Source organism: Phalaenopsis equestris, unplaced genomic scaffold (assembly GCF_001263595.1).
Source record: "Phalaenopsis equestris unplaced genomic scaffold, ASM126359v1 Scaffold000761, whole genome shotgun sequence".
NCBI lineage: Eukaryota > Viridiplantae > Streptophyta > Magnoliopsida > Asparagales > Orchidaceae > Phalaenopsis > Phalaenopsis equestris.
Window position 1 is genome coordinate 1423737 of NW_018165201.1, and position 19959 is coordinate 1443695.

At 35.5% G+C, this 19959-nt stretch overlaps 1 protein-coding gene across 2 annotated transcripts; it reads left to right on the forward strand.

The window, feature by feature from the left end:
* The first annotated feature begins 1063 nt into the window (after window positions 1–1063).
* On the forward strand, window positions 1064–19049 carry LOC110030940. Of its 2 annotated transcripts, none has more exons than XM_020733940.1 (3): window positions 1064–1297; window positions 18497–18560; window positions 18681–19049. In XM_020733940.1, exons 1-3 carry the CDS (start codon window positions 1229–1231, stop codon window positions 18896–18898), a joined length of 351 nt encoding a protein of 116 aa, XP_020589599.1. In that variant the 5' UTR covers window positions 1064–1228; the 3' UTR covers window positions 18899–19049. The 2 variants fall into 2 exon arrangements, with proteins under 2 accessions (XP_020589599.1, XP_020589600.1); XM_020733941.1 differs by having other exon boundaries at window positions 18509–18560.
* The last annotated feature ends 910 nt before the right edge of the window (window positions 19050–19959 follow it).

Genomic DNA, 19959 nt, shown 5'->3' on the forward strand with positions numbered 1-19959 from the left:
GAGAGAGAGAGAGAGAGAGAGAGAGAGAGAGTCCAATGACTAATATATTAAATAGAAAGTAGGATAAATATATATTGTGCGGGAGGGCCCAAACATGACACTCTGATTACACGATAACCACCACATTCAAATGGTTCCAACAAGACAAAATACAAAAAAAATACATGAGAAACAAAAAGAAAAAACCAAAAAGTGTCAAAATACGGAGTATTGGGTAGCTAGAGAGCTACCCAATTTTGTCCTGCCTCGGCCTCTAGTTCTAGGGAAGGAGCAAGCTAATAAATTGGTAAGATGAAGATCTTTGCCAGTAGTAATCAATGTGTCATCCAATAAGTTCTTGAGCTCGAGCCAGCCTCTATTCTTCTTCTTTCTCATGGATTAGACCTGTCATTCCTCATCCAAAGATTGGCTCACCTGATCAGTGGATTGGTCTAAAGCGTGTCGGACATGTGTATGGTATTGAACATTAGAAACAGTTACTTGTTGTACCAGATGATATTTAATCTGATCGAAAGAGCACTTTCGTGTGTCTTGGCATGTAAGTGGGCATGTAAGTGGGTCTTCTTCGAATATTCTTGAATAATAGTAAGTGGTATAAGCACTTTTTGATCTGTACCTGTAGTATGATGTTCTTCATCAGAAACTGCGGTGCTGGAAAGAGGATCGAGTTGCACCTTCTCAGCAGGGATGGTAGGTGGCTGATCTTTAGTGGTATTTTTCCCTTTGGGTCTGAGTAGTCATTCCCTGTTATCATTTCCATTTTGATTCAACTAATTTTCTGTTTTCAGTTTAATTGTATTGGTGACCATATCAGATTAATAATATATATATATATATAATATATATTATTTTGCATGCAAGTCTTTCCTTGTATGTTCATTTCTTTTTAACATGCTCTGCATCGTTGAGATGCACCGTATTCTAGACTTAAGATGCCACACAAAGCATCTATATTTGCTCAAGTTCATGCCCCTCATTTAACTCCTTACGTTTATAAGCTTTAAGCTTGCCCCATAAAATCATATTTATTTTATTTTTTAGCTCCGGACCATATAAATGGCGTTGTATTGCCACATGGAATGCCATGGATGGTCAGTCACTCACTAGTGCGAGAAGGGGTAGAGGATTGCGTGTACTGCTAAACCCTACTCAAAGCCCTAATTCGAGGATTGCAATCTTCTCGTAGCCAGCCATTGCTGCTACATCGAGCTCAAAACATCTACTTGATATGGCCTTCGGAGTTTTCAGTCCCTCCCTCTTCAAGCCATTTCTTCCTCCTCCAACCCCACCCCACAAAGTATTCCTCGTACTGCCGCTGCATCTTCTCATTCTTCTTATTACTTTTATGAATTTCATTATTTCTTTTTGAATTCATCTTCTCGATGCAATTAGCTAATAACCAGTGATTTCGAGTTCAGTAATTTATTGAAATCAAAAGGCAATACAACTGCCTTTGTTTTGGTTGGCATTTTTGAGATGATTCTGGAAATTTTTGCTATCTAATTTGGGTTAATTACGAATTTGGCTTCTTGCTTCTTCGACCAGATGAACAGCTAGAGATTGATTTTGAGGAAATCCTTCTTCTGTATTTTATTTTCTAGGGTTTTGTTAAAATTGTATGTACGATAGGATTGTGATTTTAACATAGCATGAACATGAAAAATTGGGATTTGCATCAGCCGCCATCTCCGTGGCTTGGTTTTTTAGGAAAATGAGGGAAAGGTTTCAGACTTTTGTAACTGAGATTCCTAAAGCCTTATAATGTTATCCTGTCGTAGTAAAGAAAACTAGAAAAGTAGATGCCTTGTAGCATAAGTGACGCTATACTTTGGTTGCCTTTTGAAATCTGGAAAAAACCTATCCAGTTTATACTCTTTTTTTAGGAGCAATTTACATACCTACCACGCAATACCTATAAATTTACATGCTAACATAAAAAACTTTATATTTACAGACATGCGGCTGAAATTAGTAATATCATATCAAAAATACCAGCATCACTACTTCTTACAAATGAAATACACTTTTTCATGCATATGTTTATGATACTAAGTTGTTATTAGCGTAAATATCAACTTTGGGTGTTAGATATGTAAATACATAGTAATTGTGCGGTATGTATGTGAATTTCCCTTCTTTTAATTATTTTTGTAGAGACCTTTCACCTTAAGTTAACCTCTGAATAATTCTTAACTGCCACCATCAGATTTCTAGTGTAGATCTTCAAAACTAGAACTGTGCTATCAAGTAAGGGGAAGTAAGGGGATTTATTGTTGCAAAGTTTGGAAATTTTACTCAGCCATTGTAGTTTTCTTGAAGTCTTTTTGTGTTACAAATAGTTTGCTTTTTATTTTTCTTAGAGATTCAGATTTAGCTTCATGAACATTGTTTTGGAAATGATATTAATCAAACATTGACTTACTTTGATGGAGTGGGATTAAAGTAATGCGCACATGGAAAACACAAAAAGAAATAGACAAGAATATAGGAGTGATGTGTAAAAATCTTTCATAATTTTGAATGTAGTAATCTCTGTGGTTTTAGAGAGAAAATATTAAAAAAAAAAGGTTATAAATATTACAAGAAGAGAGGGGGAATCTGACATTGTTTTAGTTTACTTTTTATCTCTAATATTTGTCTATAGTGAATATTTTATAGCGCGAGACACATTGCCAAATAAGAATAAAAGTAGTTGGGAAGATTTACATGCTCACCACTTAATTCCTATGTATTTACATATCTAACACCTAAACTTAAATTTTTACATATATGCCACCTTATCTATGCATGAAAATGTGTGTTTCATTTTTTTAAAGTAATGATATTTTTGATGTGATATGAAAGATTTGGGTGGTTAAAATGTAAAAGGAAGTTTAGGCCTTGGATATGTAAATACATAGGAATTGGATGGTATGTATGTAAATGTCCCAAGAAGTTATGTGAAAATGTTAACTGGTTTGTTACAACAACTTTGAAGTGTTGGGCCTTCATAGCCATAAAAAATGTAAAGACACATACAAGAAAGAAAACATGACATGTTAAAACTTGTTGGATGTTGAATGGAAGTTGTCACTTCTTTTTTTTTCTGTTAAAAGCAGCAGCATTTGCTATCATACAAGTCTAGATCTTTTTTCCATTTTAGCGCGTATTTTTTGTGGCCTGTTAGGAAGGTGTATCAAAACTAATTTACAGATGTAAAATCCCACCATTCATTGAATGAATCAGTTGGTGAAAATTTATACCGTTTGGTGATACTTGTTATGATATCTCATATATTTTAGTGTATTAAGATTTAATATATTGGGTGAAATATTTCCTTTTTTGTAATGTTAACATCGTAAAGGAGGAAAACTTCTGTTATTTAATGGGCTTCAAATTGTAAGCAGGAAATCATCTATTGTATTTGCGATTGGATAACACAAACTTCTACCAAGCATGTATGCGTAATATTTTTTCTGGGTCCTGGTTAGATCCATAGATCTTAGGCAGATGGGATAATAGTAGCATGACATATAAGGTTTGAAAACTTGCACTGGAATGTGCGATGTTGATGTCTTTATAGGTTATATACGGATGCATTGGATTTAAAATTATGTAATTGGGTATTTTAGTGTTTTTCATTCATTAGGCCACCGAAAAATTTAGAATCAACAAGTTATATAAAGTTAGAAGTATTATCCTAAAATCCAAATATGAAAGAAGAAGTAAAATTCTAATTTTCTAATTTATTAGTCTATTAAAAATAACATAATAGCATCCTAATATATTGAAAAGTGTAAATTACACAAAATAAAAGTAACATATTAATATTCTAATGTAAAATCATAATGTAAGAAGTTTCATGCAAATTTTAGAGTAAAATAAGATGTCAAAATAAGAACTAATGGCATAACAATTCAAAAATAAGCTAACCACAATAAGTCTTTCCCCTACACCAAATGTTTTATATTAAGATAAGAACATAGCAAGCTACTAAGGTTAGAAATTTTAAATATAAAAGTTTCTGTCACTCTCCTCACTCAGTGGGTCTTCATTAGTAACTTAGGCATGGAGAATTATCTTCTCATTTTTCTCTTTGAGTCCTCTTTCTTTTTTATCACAATCATCTTCCTCTTTTATAATCCATAATGAATATTATTGAAATTTTAAAATGACAGCTTTAATTACATAAAGTTTATTGTTTTTTTTACTTGCTGGCTTATGTTAGACTTATTGATCTTACTTTTCAAAGAAATTAAAGTTGAGATCGTTTTATTGCAAATTGGATTGTGTAACTTCATATCATCATCACAAACCATTAATCCGGTGACACGTCATTACAAATTAAGAAAATTTTTGTCATTCTTTTAAATCCTTTTTATTTCTAAATTTCTATTCTTCAATTGCATGTCGTACATCATATAAATTAAGATGTTCATCCTTAAGTTTCTCAAACATTGTCTTTTTGGTATAAATTTTATTGTATTTGCTTCAATTACATAGGAAAATTAATATCTTATGTATTCAAGAAACTAAGTGGGTTAGACAAAAGGCTAAGGAGATTGATAATTTAGGTTTTAAATTTTGGTATTCTGGTAAGAGTCACACTATAAATGGTGTAGGTGTAATTATAGATAAGAGTTTGAAAGATAATTTTGTAAAAATTAATAGAATTGGAGATAAAATTATAGCTCTTAAGATTATCATTGATACTAAATTTTTTAATATTATAAGTGCTTATGCTCCTCAAGCAGGTTTAAATACAGGGTTTAAAGTTAAATTTTGGAATGACTTAGAAGACTTAATACAAATGATACCTCTTGAAGAAAGAATTTTTATTGGAGGAGATTTAAATGGACATGTCGGTAGAGTGGTAGAAGATTTCAGAAATATTCATGGTGGCTACGATTTTGGAGTAACTAATAAAGAAGGTAAAATTATTTTAGATTTTGCATTAGAGTATGATTTTGTTATTACTAATACTTTATTCAAGAAAAGAGATGAACATCTTATTACTTATAAGAGTGGATCTAATAAAACACAAATTGATTATTTTTATATGAGAAGAAGAGATCGTCGCGATTGTAAAGATTGTAAGGTCATTACAAGTGAAAATTTAAGTACTCGACATCGTTTATTAGTTCTAGATTTTAATATTAAGAGTTGTAAAATAAAGAATACTAAGACTCAACATTGTAGAATTAGATGGAGAAACTTAAAAAACACAAATAAAATTATTTTAATGAGTAAAATTCAAGATTTCAAAATTTGAGATATTCATGAAGAAATAAATGTTATGTGGGATAAAGTAACAAATACTATTAAACAAGTAGCAAAAGATGTGCTTGCAGAATCAAAAGAAAAAATTTTTATAAATAAAAATAGTTTGTAGTGAAATAATAATGTGCATGAAAAGATAAAATATAAGAAGTTATGCTATAAAAATCAGTTTAAATGTAAAAGCTTAGAGAACTAGAAAAAATATCAAACGGCCCGCAAATAGTCTAAAAAAATAATCTGTGAAGCTTAAAATTATACTTTTAGTGATCTTTATAACAGATTAGATACTAAGGAGGGTGAAAAATATATGTATAAACTAGTCAAACAAAGAGAAAAAAAGAGTAAAGATTTAACTCAAGTAAAGTGTATTAAAGATAAAAATCAAAAAGTGATTTTCTTAGAACATTTTTACCGTCGCATTAGTAAAAAAGAAGTTGAGGAGGCTTTAAAGAAAACCAAGGGTGAAAAGTCTGTAGGACTTGATGATATCCCAATTGAAGTGTGGAAATATTTGGGAGATTTGAGAGTTTCTTGGCTTACTAAACTCTTTTTAATATTATTTTAAAAATTAAAAAAGATGCCTGAGGAGTGGAGGAAGAGCATTTTGGTCCCTATTTTTAAGAATAATGGGGATGCACAAGAGTGCAAATTATAGAGGAGTGCAAATTATAGAGGAATTAAAAGGAATTAAATTGATGTGTCATTCTTTAAAGTTATGGGAGAGGGTAATTGAACATAGGTTAAGACGCATCACAAATATTTCTCATAATCAATTTGGATTTGTGTCAGGCAGGTCTAATATGGAAGCTATACATTTATTGAGAGGTTTGATGGATTAGTTCAGAGATAATAAGGGGAATCTACATTTGATTTTTATTGATTTAGAAAAAGCTTACGATAAGGTTCCAAGAGATATCCTTTGGAGAGTCCTCGAGAAGAAAGGTGTTGATATGACCTACATTTAAGTCATTAAAGATATGTGTACTAGAGTTGTCTTGTGTTCAAACTGAAGGGGGATTGACCAAATATTTTCCCCAAATATTTTCCTATTTCCTATTTCTGCTGGATTACATCAGGGATCGGCTTTAAGCCCATATCTTTTTGCTTTAGTTATGGATGGTCTTACTGGCCATCTACAAGAGGATGTACCTTGGTGTATGCTTTTTGCTGATGATATTCTTCTCGTGGATAAAACGAGAGAAAAAGCCCAGGAAAAACTTGAATTATGGAGGTCTACATTGGAGTCTAAAGGCCTTCGTTTAAGTAGAACTAAAACTGAATACATGAAATGTAATTTTAGTAGTAATAGCTCTAGTGACAAGAGTGTGATTTTTTGATCAAATTATTAAAAGGTGTGAACGATTTAGATATCTTGGGTCCGTTGTCCAAAGCGATGGTGATATAGATGGGGATGTTAATAGTAGAATTCAAGTTGGTTGGTTGAAGTGGAGGAATGCTTCGGGCCTTTTGTGTGATAGAAAAGTACCGCTTAGACTGAAAGGAAAATTTTATAAGACGGTGGTGAGATCTGCAATGCTCTATGGCGTTGAATGTTGACCTTTAAAAGAGAAGCATAATAATAAGTTAAGTGTTGCCGAGATGAGAATGATTAGGTGGATGAGTGGCTTTACACTTAGAGACAAAATGCGAAATGAATATATTCGTGATAGGGTTGGTGTAACTCCCGTGACAGACAAAATTAGAGAAAGTCGTCTTAGATGGTTTTGTCACATTAAACGTCGACCATCTGATGATCCGATTAGGAGAGTAGATGTTTTAGATTCGACTTTTGCTAAGAAAAGCAGAGGTAGACCTAGGAAGACTTTGGCTTATTGTATTAAAAATGATCTTAATTTACTAAAACTAAATGAAAATATGACACTAAATAGGACGCAGTGGAGAAAAAAGATTCATGTAGCCGACCCCACGTAGTGGGATTAAGGCTTTGTTGTTGTTGTTGTGCTTCAATTACATCCACAACATAATAATGAACATGTAAAGCCTAATAGTTTAATTGCAAATCATTATAGCTTTAGAGCGCATCACCAACTTGAATCTAGTATTCAACTAAAATTTAAAAAATTATAATTAAAATTATATTTTTTTTCTTTTTAATTTCAACCAAAAAAATATAAAAATTTACTTTGGAAATATTTTGCAACTGTATCTTTGTCTTGTTATGGCCCAAGGAATATTTTCTTATTCCTAAATGCTACAAGTTATAGATCTGTCATACCTCGGTTAGTTTGTTATCAATCTATTAACATAGTGATATAAAATAATTTTGATCTAAGGATTGATAGACTTGTTATTAACATATTAAAACTGAGGATAAATGCAATATCTGGGGACTTGTAAATGATTATAAAGCTAAATCTCCCGCTTCTCATCTATTATAAGGTTAAGAACATTATGCTCGTTTATTGTATTGTAAATGAAGCCCATAGCTAACTTTTTACCCGCATCAATTATCCTTGAAATTTGAACTAATGACTTGGATGTTGTTATAGCAGAACTGATACTTAGCTATAAGCTTTCAATAAAAAAAAAATTCCTAACTTATTTCCCTTCAGTTTTCTCTACCCAAGAAAGATTAAGCCATTGTGTGGAGATGAACATAGCCTAAAAAGGTTGCTTTGCTTTCGATATTTTTTATAGGGTAAAGTTAGCTGTAGCAAATCTAGGACTTCTATTTAGGAATTTTCATCAAAGTTAAAACTCATGAATGTTATAAATGAACGTGCTGATCTGCTTAAGGCATTCTTAAGTGGAATCAACTTTCCATGTTTTTAAAGAATTACAATTAAGTGTTGTGCCATATATGTTGTCCAATACATATGCTCTCTCTTTTCCATCAACCTATTTTGAGCGGCCTTGAAATTACTAACACTATTTATAATGACTTGAACCATTAGATGCTCTCTAATATCCTTTATGACTCTGTCAAGTTGTCCAAAAATAAATTTTGAATCCTTTACTTGGCTAGTTGTTTTAACAAATTTAAAGAAAATAGTTTCGTAAGCATTGCTAATCAGAACATTGATTTATTTTCTATTTTGATATTAGACCAATAATCAAACATTATAGTTTGCTCTAACGTGTTTCTAAATTGTTTCAATCTTCTTAATAATTTCTCAGTGTTGTTTAGTTCCTCCTTTAGTATCTAAGTTCTTTGCTTATATATAGATGTTGGTTTCAAGCCTTGACCATGGGAACATATAGAGTAAATTGTGTTGAAATAAGGAGATGTTGCCATACTAAATTGAATTACATTTTTATAAAATAATCTTCTAATACACACACACACACACGTCTCACCTCAAGCAACATTTTTAGAAGAGGCTATTCTCATATTATAATCCCTCTTATTCTCCACATTCATCATGTATGAATCATATGCCATTTTGCTCCTTAATTTGATCTTTGTGAGCCCTTGGCAAAAATATTATAGTTCATAGTCATTGCCATTATATAATCTGACATCTATTTTTTCATCAAATAGTTTTTGTGCTCAAGGTTGCAAATAAATCAAGCATTCAGTAAGTTACTTATGGCTTGGCTCGAAAAAAGCTTACTCATGATCATTTGATTAACTAATCAAACATATTCGAGCACTTTTATAAATGCTCAATTGTTAAATGAACAGACTTAAATAGCTTACTACTTCATTCATGTATGATTATGAACAATATTGTTTAAAGCTGTTGAATAAGCTAGTTAATAAACTTAATTATGGCTTGATATGAAGCTTAATTACAACTAATAGAGCTTGTTTTTAATCATTTGAATTCCATATTTTTAGGCATTTAGTCTCACATCATTTGAATGTGTTAAAGTTGCATTGCTTATAAGTTAATGACAAAGTTGAATTTCTAGCTTATTTGAAATAGTTATTAAAGGGATTAGGTCGTTGGGGCTCAATAATCTCGGCTCTTTATATGTGGAGATTTAAACCTTGTCATGTAAATTTTTTTTAAGCACAGTAATACTGGTTCATTAGAACTCAATAGGCTCCGCTTCATAAGGCTCATTATTTTTTCAAATGAGCTGTTTGTTTAAAGCTCTTTAATCACAACATGAACTAAGCTTATGCTGAACTTTTACCATGCACAAACAAACATGAATTTAAATGAACTAGTCTCTACTATGGGATTTGAATCATGAACTGTCGCATTAATGTCAACCATATTTCTACATGACTTTAAGGAAACATCTTGAAAAATATGAAGAGATTTTCTATATCTACTTAAATATTTTTTCTCTCTTTCATGTTTTCTATGATTCCATGGTTGCCTTCTCATAATTGTTATATTAGCTCTTGGAAATTCTATATTGCTTTGATATCATTTGAGCAAGATAAAGATGAAGGGTGAGAATTAGCTTTTGGAAAAAGAGGGAGTTGGTTGTAATAAGGCTTATACACACCGAAACCGAAATCAACAAATAAATTGTAGAAAATCAACGGGAAAACCCAAATTAGGGCTAATTTTACTAATATCCAAGCAAATAAACAGGGTACTAGGGAGATTTACAAATTGAGAGGTAGAACTGCTCTCCACAAACTCTAGATGCCTCTAGGAACAAACAATAAAAGAGAAAACTGCAATAATCTAACACGTAAAGAATAAATCATGAATTATTAGCCCTAATATAACCCCCCAAAGCCCCCTCAGCTTTCCTCCCAAAACTCCTCTTAATTTTTTCTTCTCGCATATGTGATTAGAGCCTAGTGAGCCCCACCTAGTGTTGGAATCTTTCTTGGCGGAAAGGCTCCCTGCCCCTTTTTGCTGACCCGATCGGTTGGCTGTCGGCTGGGGTGGGCCGGTTGGCTGGGGTTAAGACCGAACCCTCATGGATTATTGGCTCGATACTTTCCTCCCAAAGAACCATCTTGTCCTTAAAGTGGAATGATGAAAACTACTTCTATGTCATTTCATAAGGCTCCCACATTGCTTCATTTTCTGACAGATTCTTCCACTTAATCAACACCTACTCTGCTCTCGTCAGTCATCAACACACCCGTTCTACCTCTCAAGGTTCCAAAACCACCTCCTTGTCTTTCGTCAATATTATAGACAATGAAGATGATGGTTTGCGGCCTTCAATAGCACACATCAGCTGTGAAACATGAAGCATTTGATGCAATGATGATGGTGATGGTAGGGAATGCCGTGAACTCCATGCCTGCCACAATCTCATAGTGTGCAAAATAACATGGGGGAGAGCTTCTCACTTCTTTTCATGGCCAGTGTCTTTTGATGGTTAAATCTCAACTTCAAATAAATCATGTCCTTGAACTCAAATTGTACCTCTTTCCTATATCCATTAGTCTTCCTTTTCATGATCTATTGGGCCCTCAGTAGATGTCCCTTGAGTTTTGCCAATATTTTTTCTCTCTTTTAAGTACTAGTCCACACTGGATATTGGTGTCGTACTATGTCCATATTATATCAGATGAGGCCCATACAAAATCTTGAAAGGAGGGATATGGGCTACAGTGTGATATGGAGTATTGTACCAACACACTGCCCAAGCAATCCACCTTGCTTACAACTTCAGCGTATCTGATACAAAATAACGCATGTATGTTTCCACTTATTCACCACCTTCATCTGACTATCTGTCTAGGGATGATATGTTGTATTTCTCTTTAGGATTATCCCTTGTAATCTAAACAATTCATTCTAGAAATGACTGAGGAATACCTTGTCCTTGTCTGGTACAATGGATTCCGAAACGCCTACATACGAACCACTTCTTTCATGAACATAATAGCGACTGAAACTATTGTGTAAGGGTGCTGCAACAGAATGAAATCTGAATACTTGCTCGGACGATCTGTTATCACCTGTATCACAATAATCCCCTTTAATTGTGGCAACCCCTTTATAAAATTCCTCATCACCTCTTTCTACCTTCTCAGGTAAAGCTAGAGGTTGTAATCACCCTTCTGGTGTTATCTTCTAATACTTGTGTCGTTGGCACATATCACATCTTGCTATCATATCCACATCTCGGTGCATCCCCACTCAATATAGCTCTGTCGACAATTGATTGTATATCTCTTGTACCCCAGAGTACTCCTTAATCATGCTGCTGTGAAACTCCTGCTACAGCTTGAGGATGTACAAAATGCTCTCGTTAACACCAACATCTGAGATAGAGTAGTTGTCCCCTCAATGCATATCCTGAATGACTGTTTGGATCCTATTGCAACTCTGCCCTGATCTCCCTCGGCCCTTCATCCTGCTGACTTTTATGTTTCAGGGTTTCCTAATTTAGGACCATGGTGCTAATAAAGCTTTTTGTTGGGTATCCATCACCTTCCACGATAGTGCACCCGCGGTCTTTTTCTTTAATCTTGAGCAATGTTGGATCTCAAAATCATATCCAAGTACTTGAATAGCCACCTTTGATGCTCCTCAGTCGTCATTCTTTGTTTCAACAAATACTTCAGGTTCCTTTGATTTGTCCCAACAATAAATTGTCGCACCAATAAACAGGGATGTCACTTTTGAATGGTCAGGACAATGGCCATCAAATCCATCTCCTATACAAACTTGAGCCTCGCCCTGATAGTGAGTACTTGGGTGAAATAGGTAATAGGCCACTGGTCCTGCATGAGTACACCATACCCTGATGCATCCTTTTCTATCATAAATGACTTACTGAAGTTTGTAAGTGCTAATATCATAACACTAGTCAGGACTCTCTTTAGCTGTTTGAACTGTGTCATTGTTTTGCCCCACTTGTAACTATCTTTTGTTTAGCTAATCTGTTAGTAGCCATGCAATCATGCCACAACCTCTCACACGTGCTTTAAGTACCCTCTCAACTTCTTCAAGCTCATCGGTCAAGGGCAGTCCAACATAGCCTCAATCTTAGACTGTTTCGCGGTTACCCTTGCCTTAGTCACCACGTGCTTTAAGTACCCCACTTGTGACTGCACAAATGAGCACTTGTTCAAGTTGGCATACAATGGTTACTCTCTCAATGTCTCCAATGTTGTCCTCAGGTGTACCATACGCTTCGACTCTGTTTGACAGTAGGTCAAAATGTTATAAAAAAAATATCGGGATGAACTTCTTGAGGTAAGGTTGGAAAACCTTGTCCATAAGAGACTGAAATGTAAGGTCGAATGACATAATCAAAAGATCAGAATGTCCTTCATGAGTCATGGAAGTTGTCTTATGCACCCCAACTAGGTTCATCATGATCTGATGGTATCCCTACATTAGATCAATCTTCGAGAAGATGACTGCTCCACGAAGTTCGTCTAACAACTCATCAATCCTTGAAATAGGCAACTTGTATAGTACAGTTTTCTTGTCCAATGCCCTGTAGTCTGCACAAAATCTCTAGCAACATCTTCTTTCTTCTTCAATAGAACTGGACTAGAAAAGGGTTTCACACTAGGCCTAATAATCCTTCTTCTTCGAACGTCTACCAAATCAACCTCTCTCTCTCTCTCTCATCCTCTTGAATTTGAGGATACTGCTATGGTTTGACAATGATAGGATGAACACCCTTCTTCAATGTAATGACATGCTCGTGTCCCTTGGTGGTGGTAACCCACTAGGCTGTTGAATGATGTCAAAAAATTGTTGTAGAAGCTGTTGAACACCTTAGGGGAACTCGTTGATCTGAGATCCTGGATCTCCTCTACACTCTGCAACTCTACCAAATAGTTTCTCTCTGCTCCCCATATCGTCTTGACCATGATTTTGCGTGAGACGATGATTCTGCACAAGCTAACATCTCTCAACACTACCTTCCTCCCCTCCACCTTAATCTCTATCATCGGTGATTTCCAATCCACCTTCATCTCTCCAATCATCTGTAGTCAGTTCATTCCCAGACTCACATCAGTGCTGCCCAAATCCAAGGGAAGGAATTTCTCCACCACATGTAAATCCTGTAGTGCCAACACCAAACCTCTGCAACTTTTCTTCGTCTTTTCTGTCCTCATCACGACCCCAAAGCTTCTCGTATCTATTAGCTTCAACCTCAACTGGTCCATGAACCACTTTGAGATGAAATTGTGAGTGGCCCCACAACCTACCAACACACCTACCAGTTGCTCCCCGATCTGTTCACTCACTTTCATGATGTGATTTGTAGTAAATCTCACAACTGAGTTGATGGACGCCTCTGCTACATCCAATTTTAAGTGTTCCTCTCCCTCCATTTTTTCCTTCGACTCCTCACCATATGCCTTCTCCCCCTCACAAGCTAAAAGGATCTGGAGCGTGTGATCCTTGCACCAGTGGCCCGAAGCATACTTCTCATCACATTGGAAATATAATTCCTTTGTTATCTTGTCTTGCACCTCTGCCTTTGTTAGGTGCTTGAAGTTGTCCTGGTGACAGGTCTCCGTATTCCTCTCCTTTGGTGCCTCCTCCTGAAATGACATCGTCAGGTTCTCGATGCCATGGTCGTCCAGGTATTCTTGTGGAATCCTCATGTGGCGTCGTTCTGCTGTTTTTCTTTATCTGGTTACTGTCTTCCACCATTTGGGCAAACTCGATCGTTTCCTTCAATCTTTGCAGTCTCAATAATCAGAATGATACCTGTATGCCAGGCTTGAGGCCCTTTATAAAGTTTTCCTCCAATCCTGCTTCAGAAACCCCCCTCAATTGTCCTGACAATAACTCGAATATCTCCCTATATTCTATGACGATCCTCTGTTAAGTCAAGACATAGAATTACTTGTGTAGTCTTCTTCTCGAATTACTCGAAAATGTTCTAACAAGCAATCATTATATTTCTCTCATGAACGGATCAAGTACCTAGCATCCCTCCACTGAAACCATTCTAGGGCTTTCCTTCCAAATATAATCATGTTACCCTAGCTTCTCCTCCCCATTTAGCCCATTCATCGCAAAATATCGCTCCACCCGATATATTAACCCATGTGTGTTTTCCCACTCGGAGTAGGCATTCTTCAACTTTCTAACCCTAGCATTACCATCCCAACTTCCTTTCTCTGATGTTTACCTCCATGTATTTACAGTGAAACTCTCTTATCTGATTATAATCCCTCGTCCATGTTTCAGCCAACGTCCTCCATCAGAAATTTCCAATGCACCCCTCCATTGAAGTCCTTGGGGGGAGTTCTTGATGGTGGATGCTTTCCTCCTCTTGTTCCTCATGCTTGATCTCTTTACCTTTCAATCTAGCCATAGATTCTTCGATCAACCCTTGATTAGGTTTTGCAAATTAAGCCGCCGACGGGGTCTTGGATTGCATTTTGATAAGCTTCCTTATCTTCTCCTCTAAGTTCTTGATGCACCACACCCCTTATTCCTCCCAATGCTACTAAATTACTTTCAAGTGCACAAAGAACTAAATTACCCTTAGGGACCGGCGTAAAAATACTCCCCTCCCAAATTGATAACTATTCTCAAGATGGAAAAAAAAAGACTGCTATTGGGTGAAGTCGTAGAGCTTCCACATGACATCATCATCTTGCAATCATTTCCATTTAATCAGAAATTTTTAGCGACCATCATGAGTTTGAAATATCGTCTTGTGCACATCCTTCGGCCGCATCTGAATTTGATGATTTCTTGACTTTTAGTAAAATTCAGATAATATTGTAACCCCAAACAACTCATCCAATAGTTCATCTATCACCAGAATCCCTATCAACATCGCATCACGTGTCTCTTCCATGTCATGTAACTCAATTAAGAATCTCCACTGCATCTTGTATTGCCCTCACCATGGTCTTTAGCTTTATCAAAGTTTTGTATAAATTGGGTTGACCACGAAACACCACCATCTTTTCTTCCTCTTGAACACTCTTTAGTGTCAAAATTAGTTCCTTACATTCTCCTTGTTTTTCTCCACCTATCCGGTGCTCATCAATATTTCTAAATCGCCTTTCACATGCAATATTGCACATCCAAAGACACTGTTGTAGTTGGATGCAACCTTCCATCAGGGTCCCAACTCTCGTACTAATTTAAATTTCAATTTTCCACCATGCAAATCGTGATTACATTGCAACTAGGGCACGCTGCGATCTCAAAGTTGTTTCTCTGTGTTTCACAATCCAAACTTGATTCCCATATAGCTTGAATCACTTTATATGAGTACGGTTGCGCGAGTTATCGCCACTGTGCTAGGATCCCATTTTTTGCCCCATATGCTTATGCAATATCGTAGCCGCTTTCCAGCTAGCTTGATAGCGACTTTATCACGATTTGAGACATAATTTCTTTGGATTGTAATCGCTCATGTCTGTTCTAGATTTCATTCGATCTCGCTGCGGGTAGAGAAGATTTTGTGTGGAACTCCACAATCTTCTTCATCATTTTTTTTTTTCAGGGCTGTGAATCTCCCATCTATGATTGAGATGCTCTTCTATTTCAGATCCGATTTGACTCACTTTTTCCACTAATTTCTTCTCTAGTTTTCTACTCTCTTGAACGGCATTACTCACGGGAAGAATTTTTTAATCATGATGATGAAATTTTGTACGCAATAATCTCATTGAATTTCCCACCATGCAACTCGTGAGTATATCACAACTAGGGCACGATTCAATCTCAAAGCTGTTTCCCTTTGCTTCCGCAATCCAGACTTGATTCCCATATAGCTTGAATCGTTGTTGCGCGAGTTATCGCAAATGTGGTAGGATCCCGTTGTTTGCCCTATACGCCTATGCAATCTCGTCGCCGCTTCCCAGCTAGCTTGATGTGACTTTATCGTGATTTGAGACATGCAATGGAGACCTGTAGGCTGCAATCTAGTTTGCACATTCTATACACGATTTGATGCCTGCTTTCCAGCAACTTGTTATTCCATCTGTATTTCATTATTCAGTCACGAAGGCACGTGTGATGGGGACATGTATGTCGTGATCCTGGTCGGCTTCCAGCTAGCTCGAATTTGAGATCCCTTAGTTTCCCAAAGATTGAGTGTTTTGATACTAATTTGATATGCACCGAAGCTGAAATCAATAAACAAATTGCAGAAAATCAGCGGGAAAACCAATATTAGGGCTATTTTTGTTAATATTTAAGCAAACAAACAAGATGTAATGGTGATCTACAATTCAAGAGGTAGGCCGGTTCTCCACAAACCGTTAAAACGCTGCTTAAAACAAACAACAAAAGAGAAAAATGCAGGAATCCAAAACATAAAAACAAATGTATGTTATTAGTCTTAATATAACCCCCCTCAACTTTACCCCCAAAACTCTCTGTAATTTGTTTTCCATACATACCTGATTAGAGCCTTATTGGGCCCCACTTGGGCGTTGGAATCTTCTCAGGCGAATAGGCTTTCTACGCCTTTCTGCTGACCCAATCGGTTGGCTACCTGGCTGATGTGGGCCGGTCGGCTTGGTCCAGACCAGTCCCTCCTAAACTGGTGGCATTACAGAAGCATGAGCATTGCGTTTGTACATGAAGACAACTTCACGATGATGGGAGGAGAGTTAACTTACGTTTTCCAAACATAGTTTGTGATGACAAGAAGACATAACCTGCCTAACGACTTTTGCGAGCGCATATAAGCTCCTTCGCTCTCCTTCCACCTCTCGAGTTGAGAGGAATATAGAAGACACCCCTTATTTTCTTTCTGCAACCTGTTGTGGGATAAGAAGGGACCCTTCACTTTCCTTTAGCAACCTTTGTCCAATTTAACTCTTTCTCTTTACTAGAAAATTACATTTTAAAAGTCATAGGCCAATGAGATGAGACTTGAGGCGCCTTACTAAAAATTGAAAAGACCAATTGAGTTTATTTGAACTTGTTTAATTACCATCTATGGATGTACTTTAGCTGGTCAGCCATGATAAGTTATCAAAGCATAATCCTCCACCCCCGAAACTTTACAGGATCATAGTTTCATTTGTAATATCTTAGTATAATCCGGTTATGCAGTTAATCGAGCATGTCAATCAATGCTTCAGTACTTCAATGACAATAAATCAATGTATTCCTATCTATAGTACAAATCTCCAGCTCCACACCTTTGTTGATTTTGATTGGGCTGGTGATCCTTGAAATTGGAAATCGGCAACTGGATATTCATGTCTCTTGCGCAGACAATGTTTTCCTAGCGTGTTTAGAAATAATCCATTGTTGCATATTCCTTTACTGAAGCTGAATATCATGTTTTAGCAACAGCTGCGGCCGAAATAGTCTATAGCTAAGGAGACATCTCCAAGACTTTCAAGTACCTTAGGCAACACCAACATCTGTTTGTTGTGATGATATTTCAGCAGTTGCTCTTGTAAATAATCCTGTTTTTCATGCGCCGGCCAAACATATTGAGGTTGGTTTTCACTTTATTTGTGATTTCATCAAAGCTCATACCATTCAAGTGCATCACATTACAGCCCAAAATTAACTTGTTGACATTTTTTACTAAATCATTATCAGCTAAACAACATCGTCATTTGAAAGACGAAATCTAAGTTGATTTTTAAGCCAATTTTAGAGCAAATCCATCAAGGATGTGCAGGCCATCTCAGGCCCATGCAGTCAACCATGTCGTAAATCATGCATTCTGAGCCCTTGTGACTCAGCAATTCCTTGTGTCCTATATCTCTATGCAACCCTATAAATCTTATAATGGTCTGACTTGAGTCGTCTTCTTGAAAATCACAATCGCCTCGAAGAACATAGTGTTAGGACTTTTTTCTCCTTCAAAACCCTAACCGTAGCTAACCGTGGGTAGGAGAGAAATACTCTTTACCACTAACTTCAGCTGTCAGCCGCTTTCTTTCGAAATGAAAAATTATGAAATATTATTCATTCAAGTGACAAAAGTGGAGTCTGTGATGACCAGTACGGATCATTTCACCTTCAAAATGAATTAAATTTGATTCGTACAGTTAATGTTTTGGGCTTTGGGCCATTTACATACATAGCACTTAATTTCTACTTTTGTTTTTCACATTTATACCACCCAAATCATTCGTATCACATCAAAAATTCTACTTTTTTAACTTTAAAAAGGTGGAATACACCTTATCATGCATAGGTAAAGTGCTATGATATGTACTTAAAATTTAAAGTTTTGAGTGTTTGATACGTAAATACATTGGAATTTAGTCGTATGCATGTGAACCTTCCTAATTCTTTATAGCATTTATATTTCAATTTTTCATTGCCTTTGCTCTTGCCGATCACTTCACATTATACTTTGCTCCTTAGAAATGCAATGGATGTCGCATACATATTTGTAGACTTTTCTCAACAATTTTTTTTTTCTTTTTTAGTGGAATATACAGGCCCTGTTTCTTCCATCTGGTAGAGATATCAGTCAAGCAAACTCCATTACAGGTGTTTACTTCATTATTTCTTCTTCTTCTTCTTCTTCTTCATCATCATTTTCATCGTCTAGGGTTTAGGGTTTCTTCTTCCTTTACAGTTATTCAGCCGACGCATTTTTAATTTTTACAGCAACAAAAGCAGGTGATTATTTGAAATTTCTCTGCCCACTTAGCGCACTGCTGCACCATGAAGCTAACTGTATTATGGAGGCACCAATTCATATTTTCTGGCAGAATCTTTTCTCTGGAAAGAATTTTAGAGTAATATATGGTTATTGGATGAGCCCTGATTTAGAAGATGGCTGGGGGTTTGTTGAGGCTTTTGTTGATCAAATTTTAAGTGTATGAGAATTATTTTATGCTGTTATTATAAGTTTATAACATTGTTTTTTGATTTGAAAAAAGAAAAAAATGATTTTATCTTCATGTTCTTAGGCTTCGTCTTCTGTTGAAGTTACAGAATCTTAGTAGATAAAGATTGGGAGTTTCTTGTTTGGAATTCAACTTAGTGGCTGTGGGAATTTGAAATTCAACGGTCAAATTGAAATTTAAATTAGTGTTTTAACGGTCATCCGAAATTGATGTGAGAATATGAAGTTGATTGGCTTTTGTTATAGCAAGGGTTCTCTCTTAAGAGTTTTCATAATCTCTCTGCATTAGTCAAAGCTATTGTGTGACTTCTCATTATGATTAAGATTTAAACTGCCATTTACAAGCTACTATCACATTCTTTCATTGAACTCCTTTGCTAAGTTTTTATTAAGATCTGTTGGTTTTATTTAATGTCCACCACAGAGATTTCAAATATTTTAATTTATTTGAATAATCGAATATGAAATCAAAAGTAATATACTATTTCAAAAGATAGAAACATCACCTCACGATAGATTCAATTACTCAAATAAAGAATTTCATTCAATATTTGATCGGGTTGTATTTAAACTAAAAAATTTTCTCCTACTTAGCACGAAGGCTTGAAGGGTTTAAATTAATCTGTGTAACGAGCTTTTTAAAAGGATAAACCCTTGCAATTAATTATATTTTAGTAGATAATCTTAAGAGAATTCTCAATTTATATTGAGGTTTTGTCTTCAAGAATTTAAACGTTTATGTTTCAATGATTACTCATTTAAAATTTTAAGTAGGATTACTTATATGGGAGTAGTTATTATCGAAACCCTAAAAAGAGAAAGTATGAAGTATTCAGGTATTGAGAAGCTCGGTGACACTTAAATTATCCTATGATTAGGCTTTAATGGCTTTGAAAATGAAGAATTTATCGTTTGAGTTTATATGTTATTAGAAATTAGGGCTTATATCCTATGATATTCGATCCTAAGAAAGCTTAGGAGGTAAGTTCTTATGCCGTAGTTAGATGAGCAATCCTGGTCAATAGAGAAATGCATGGA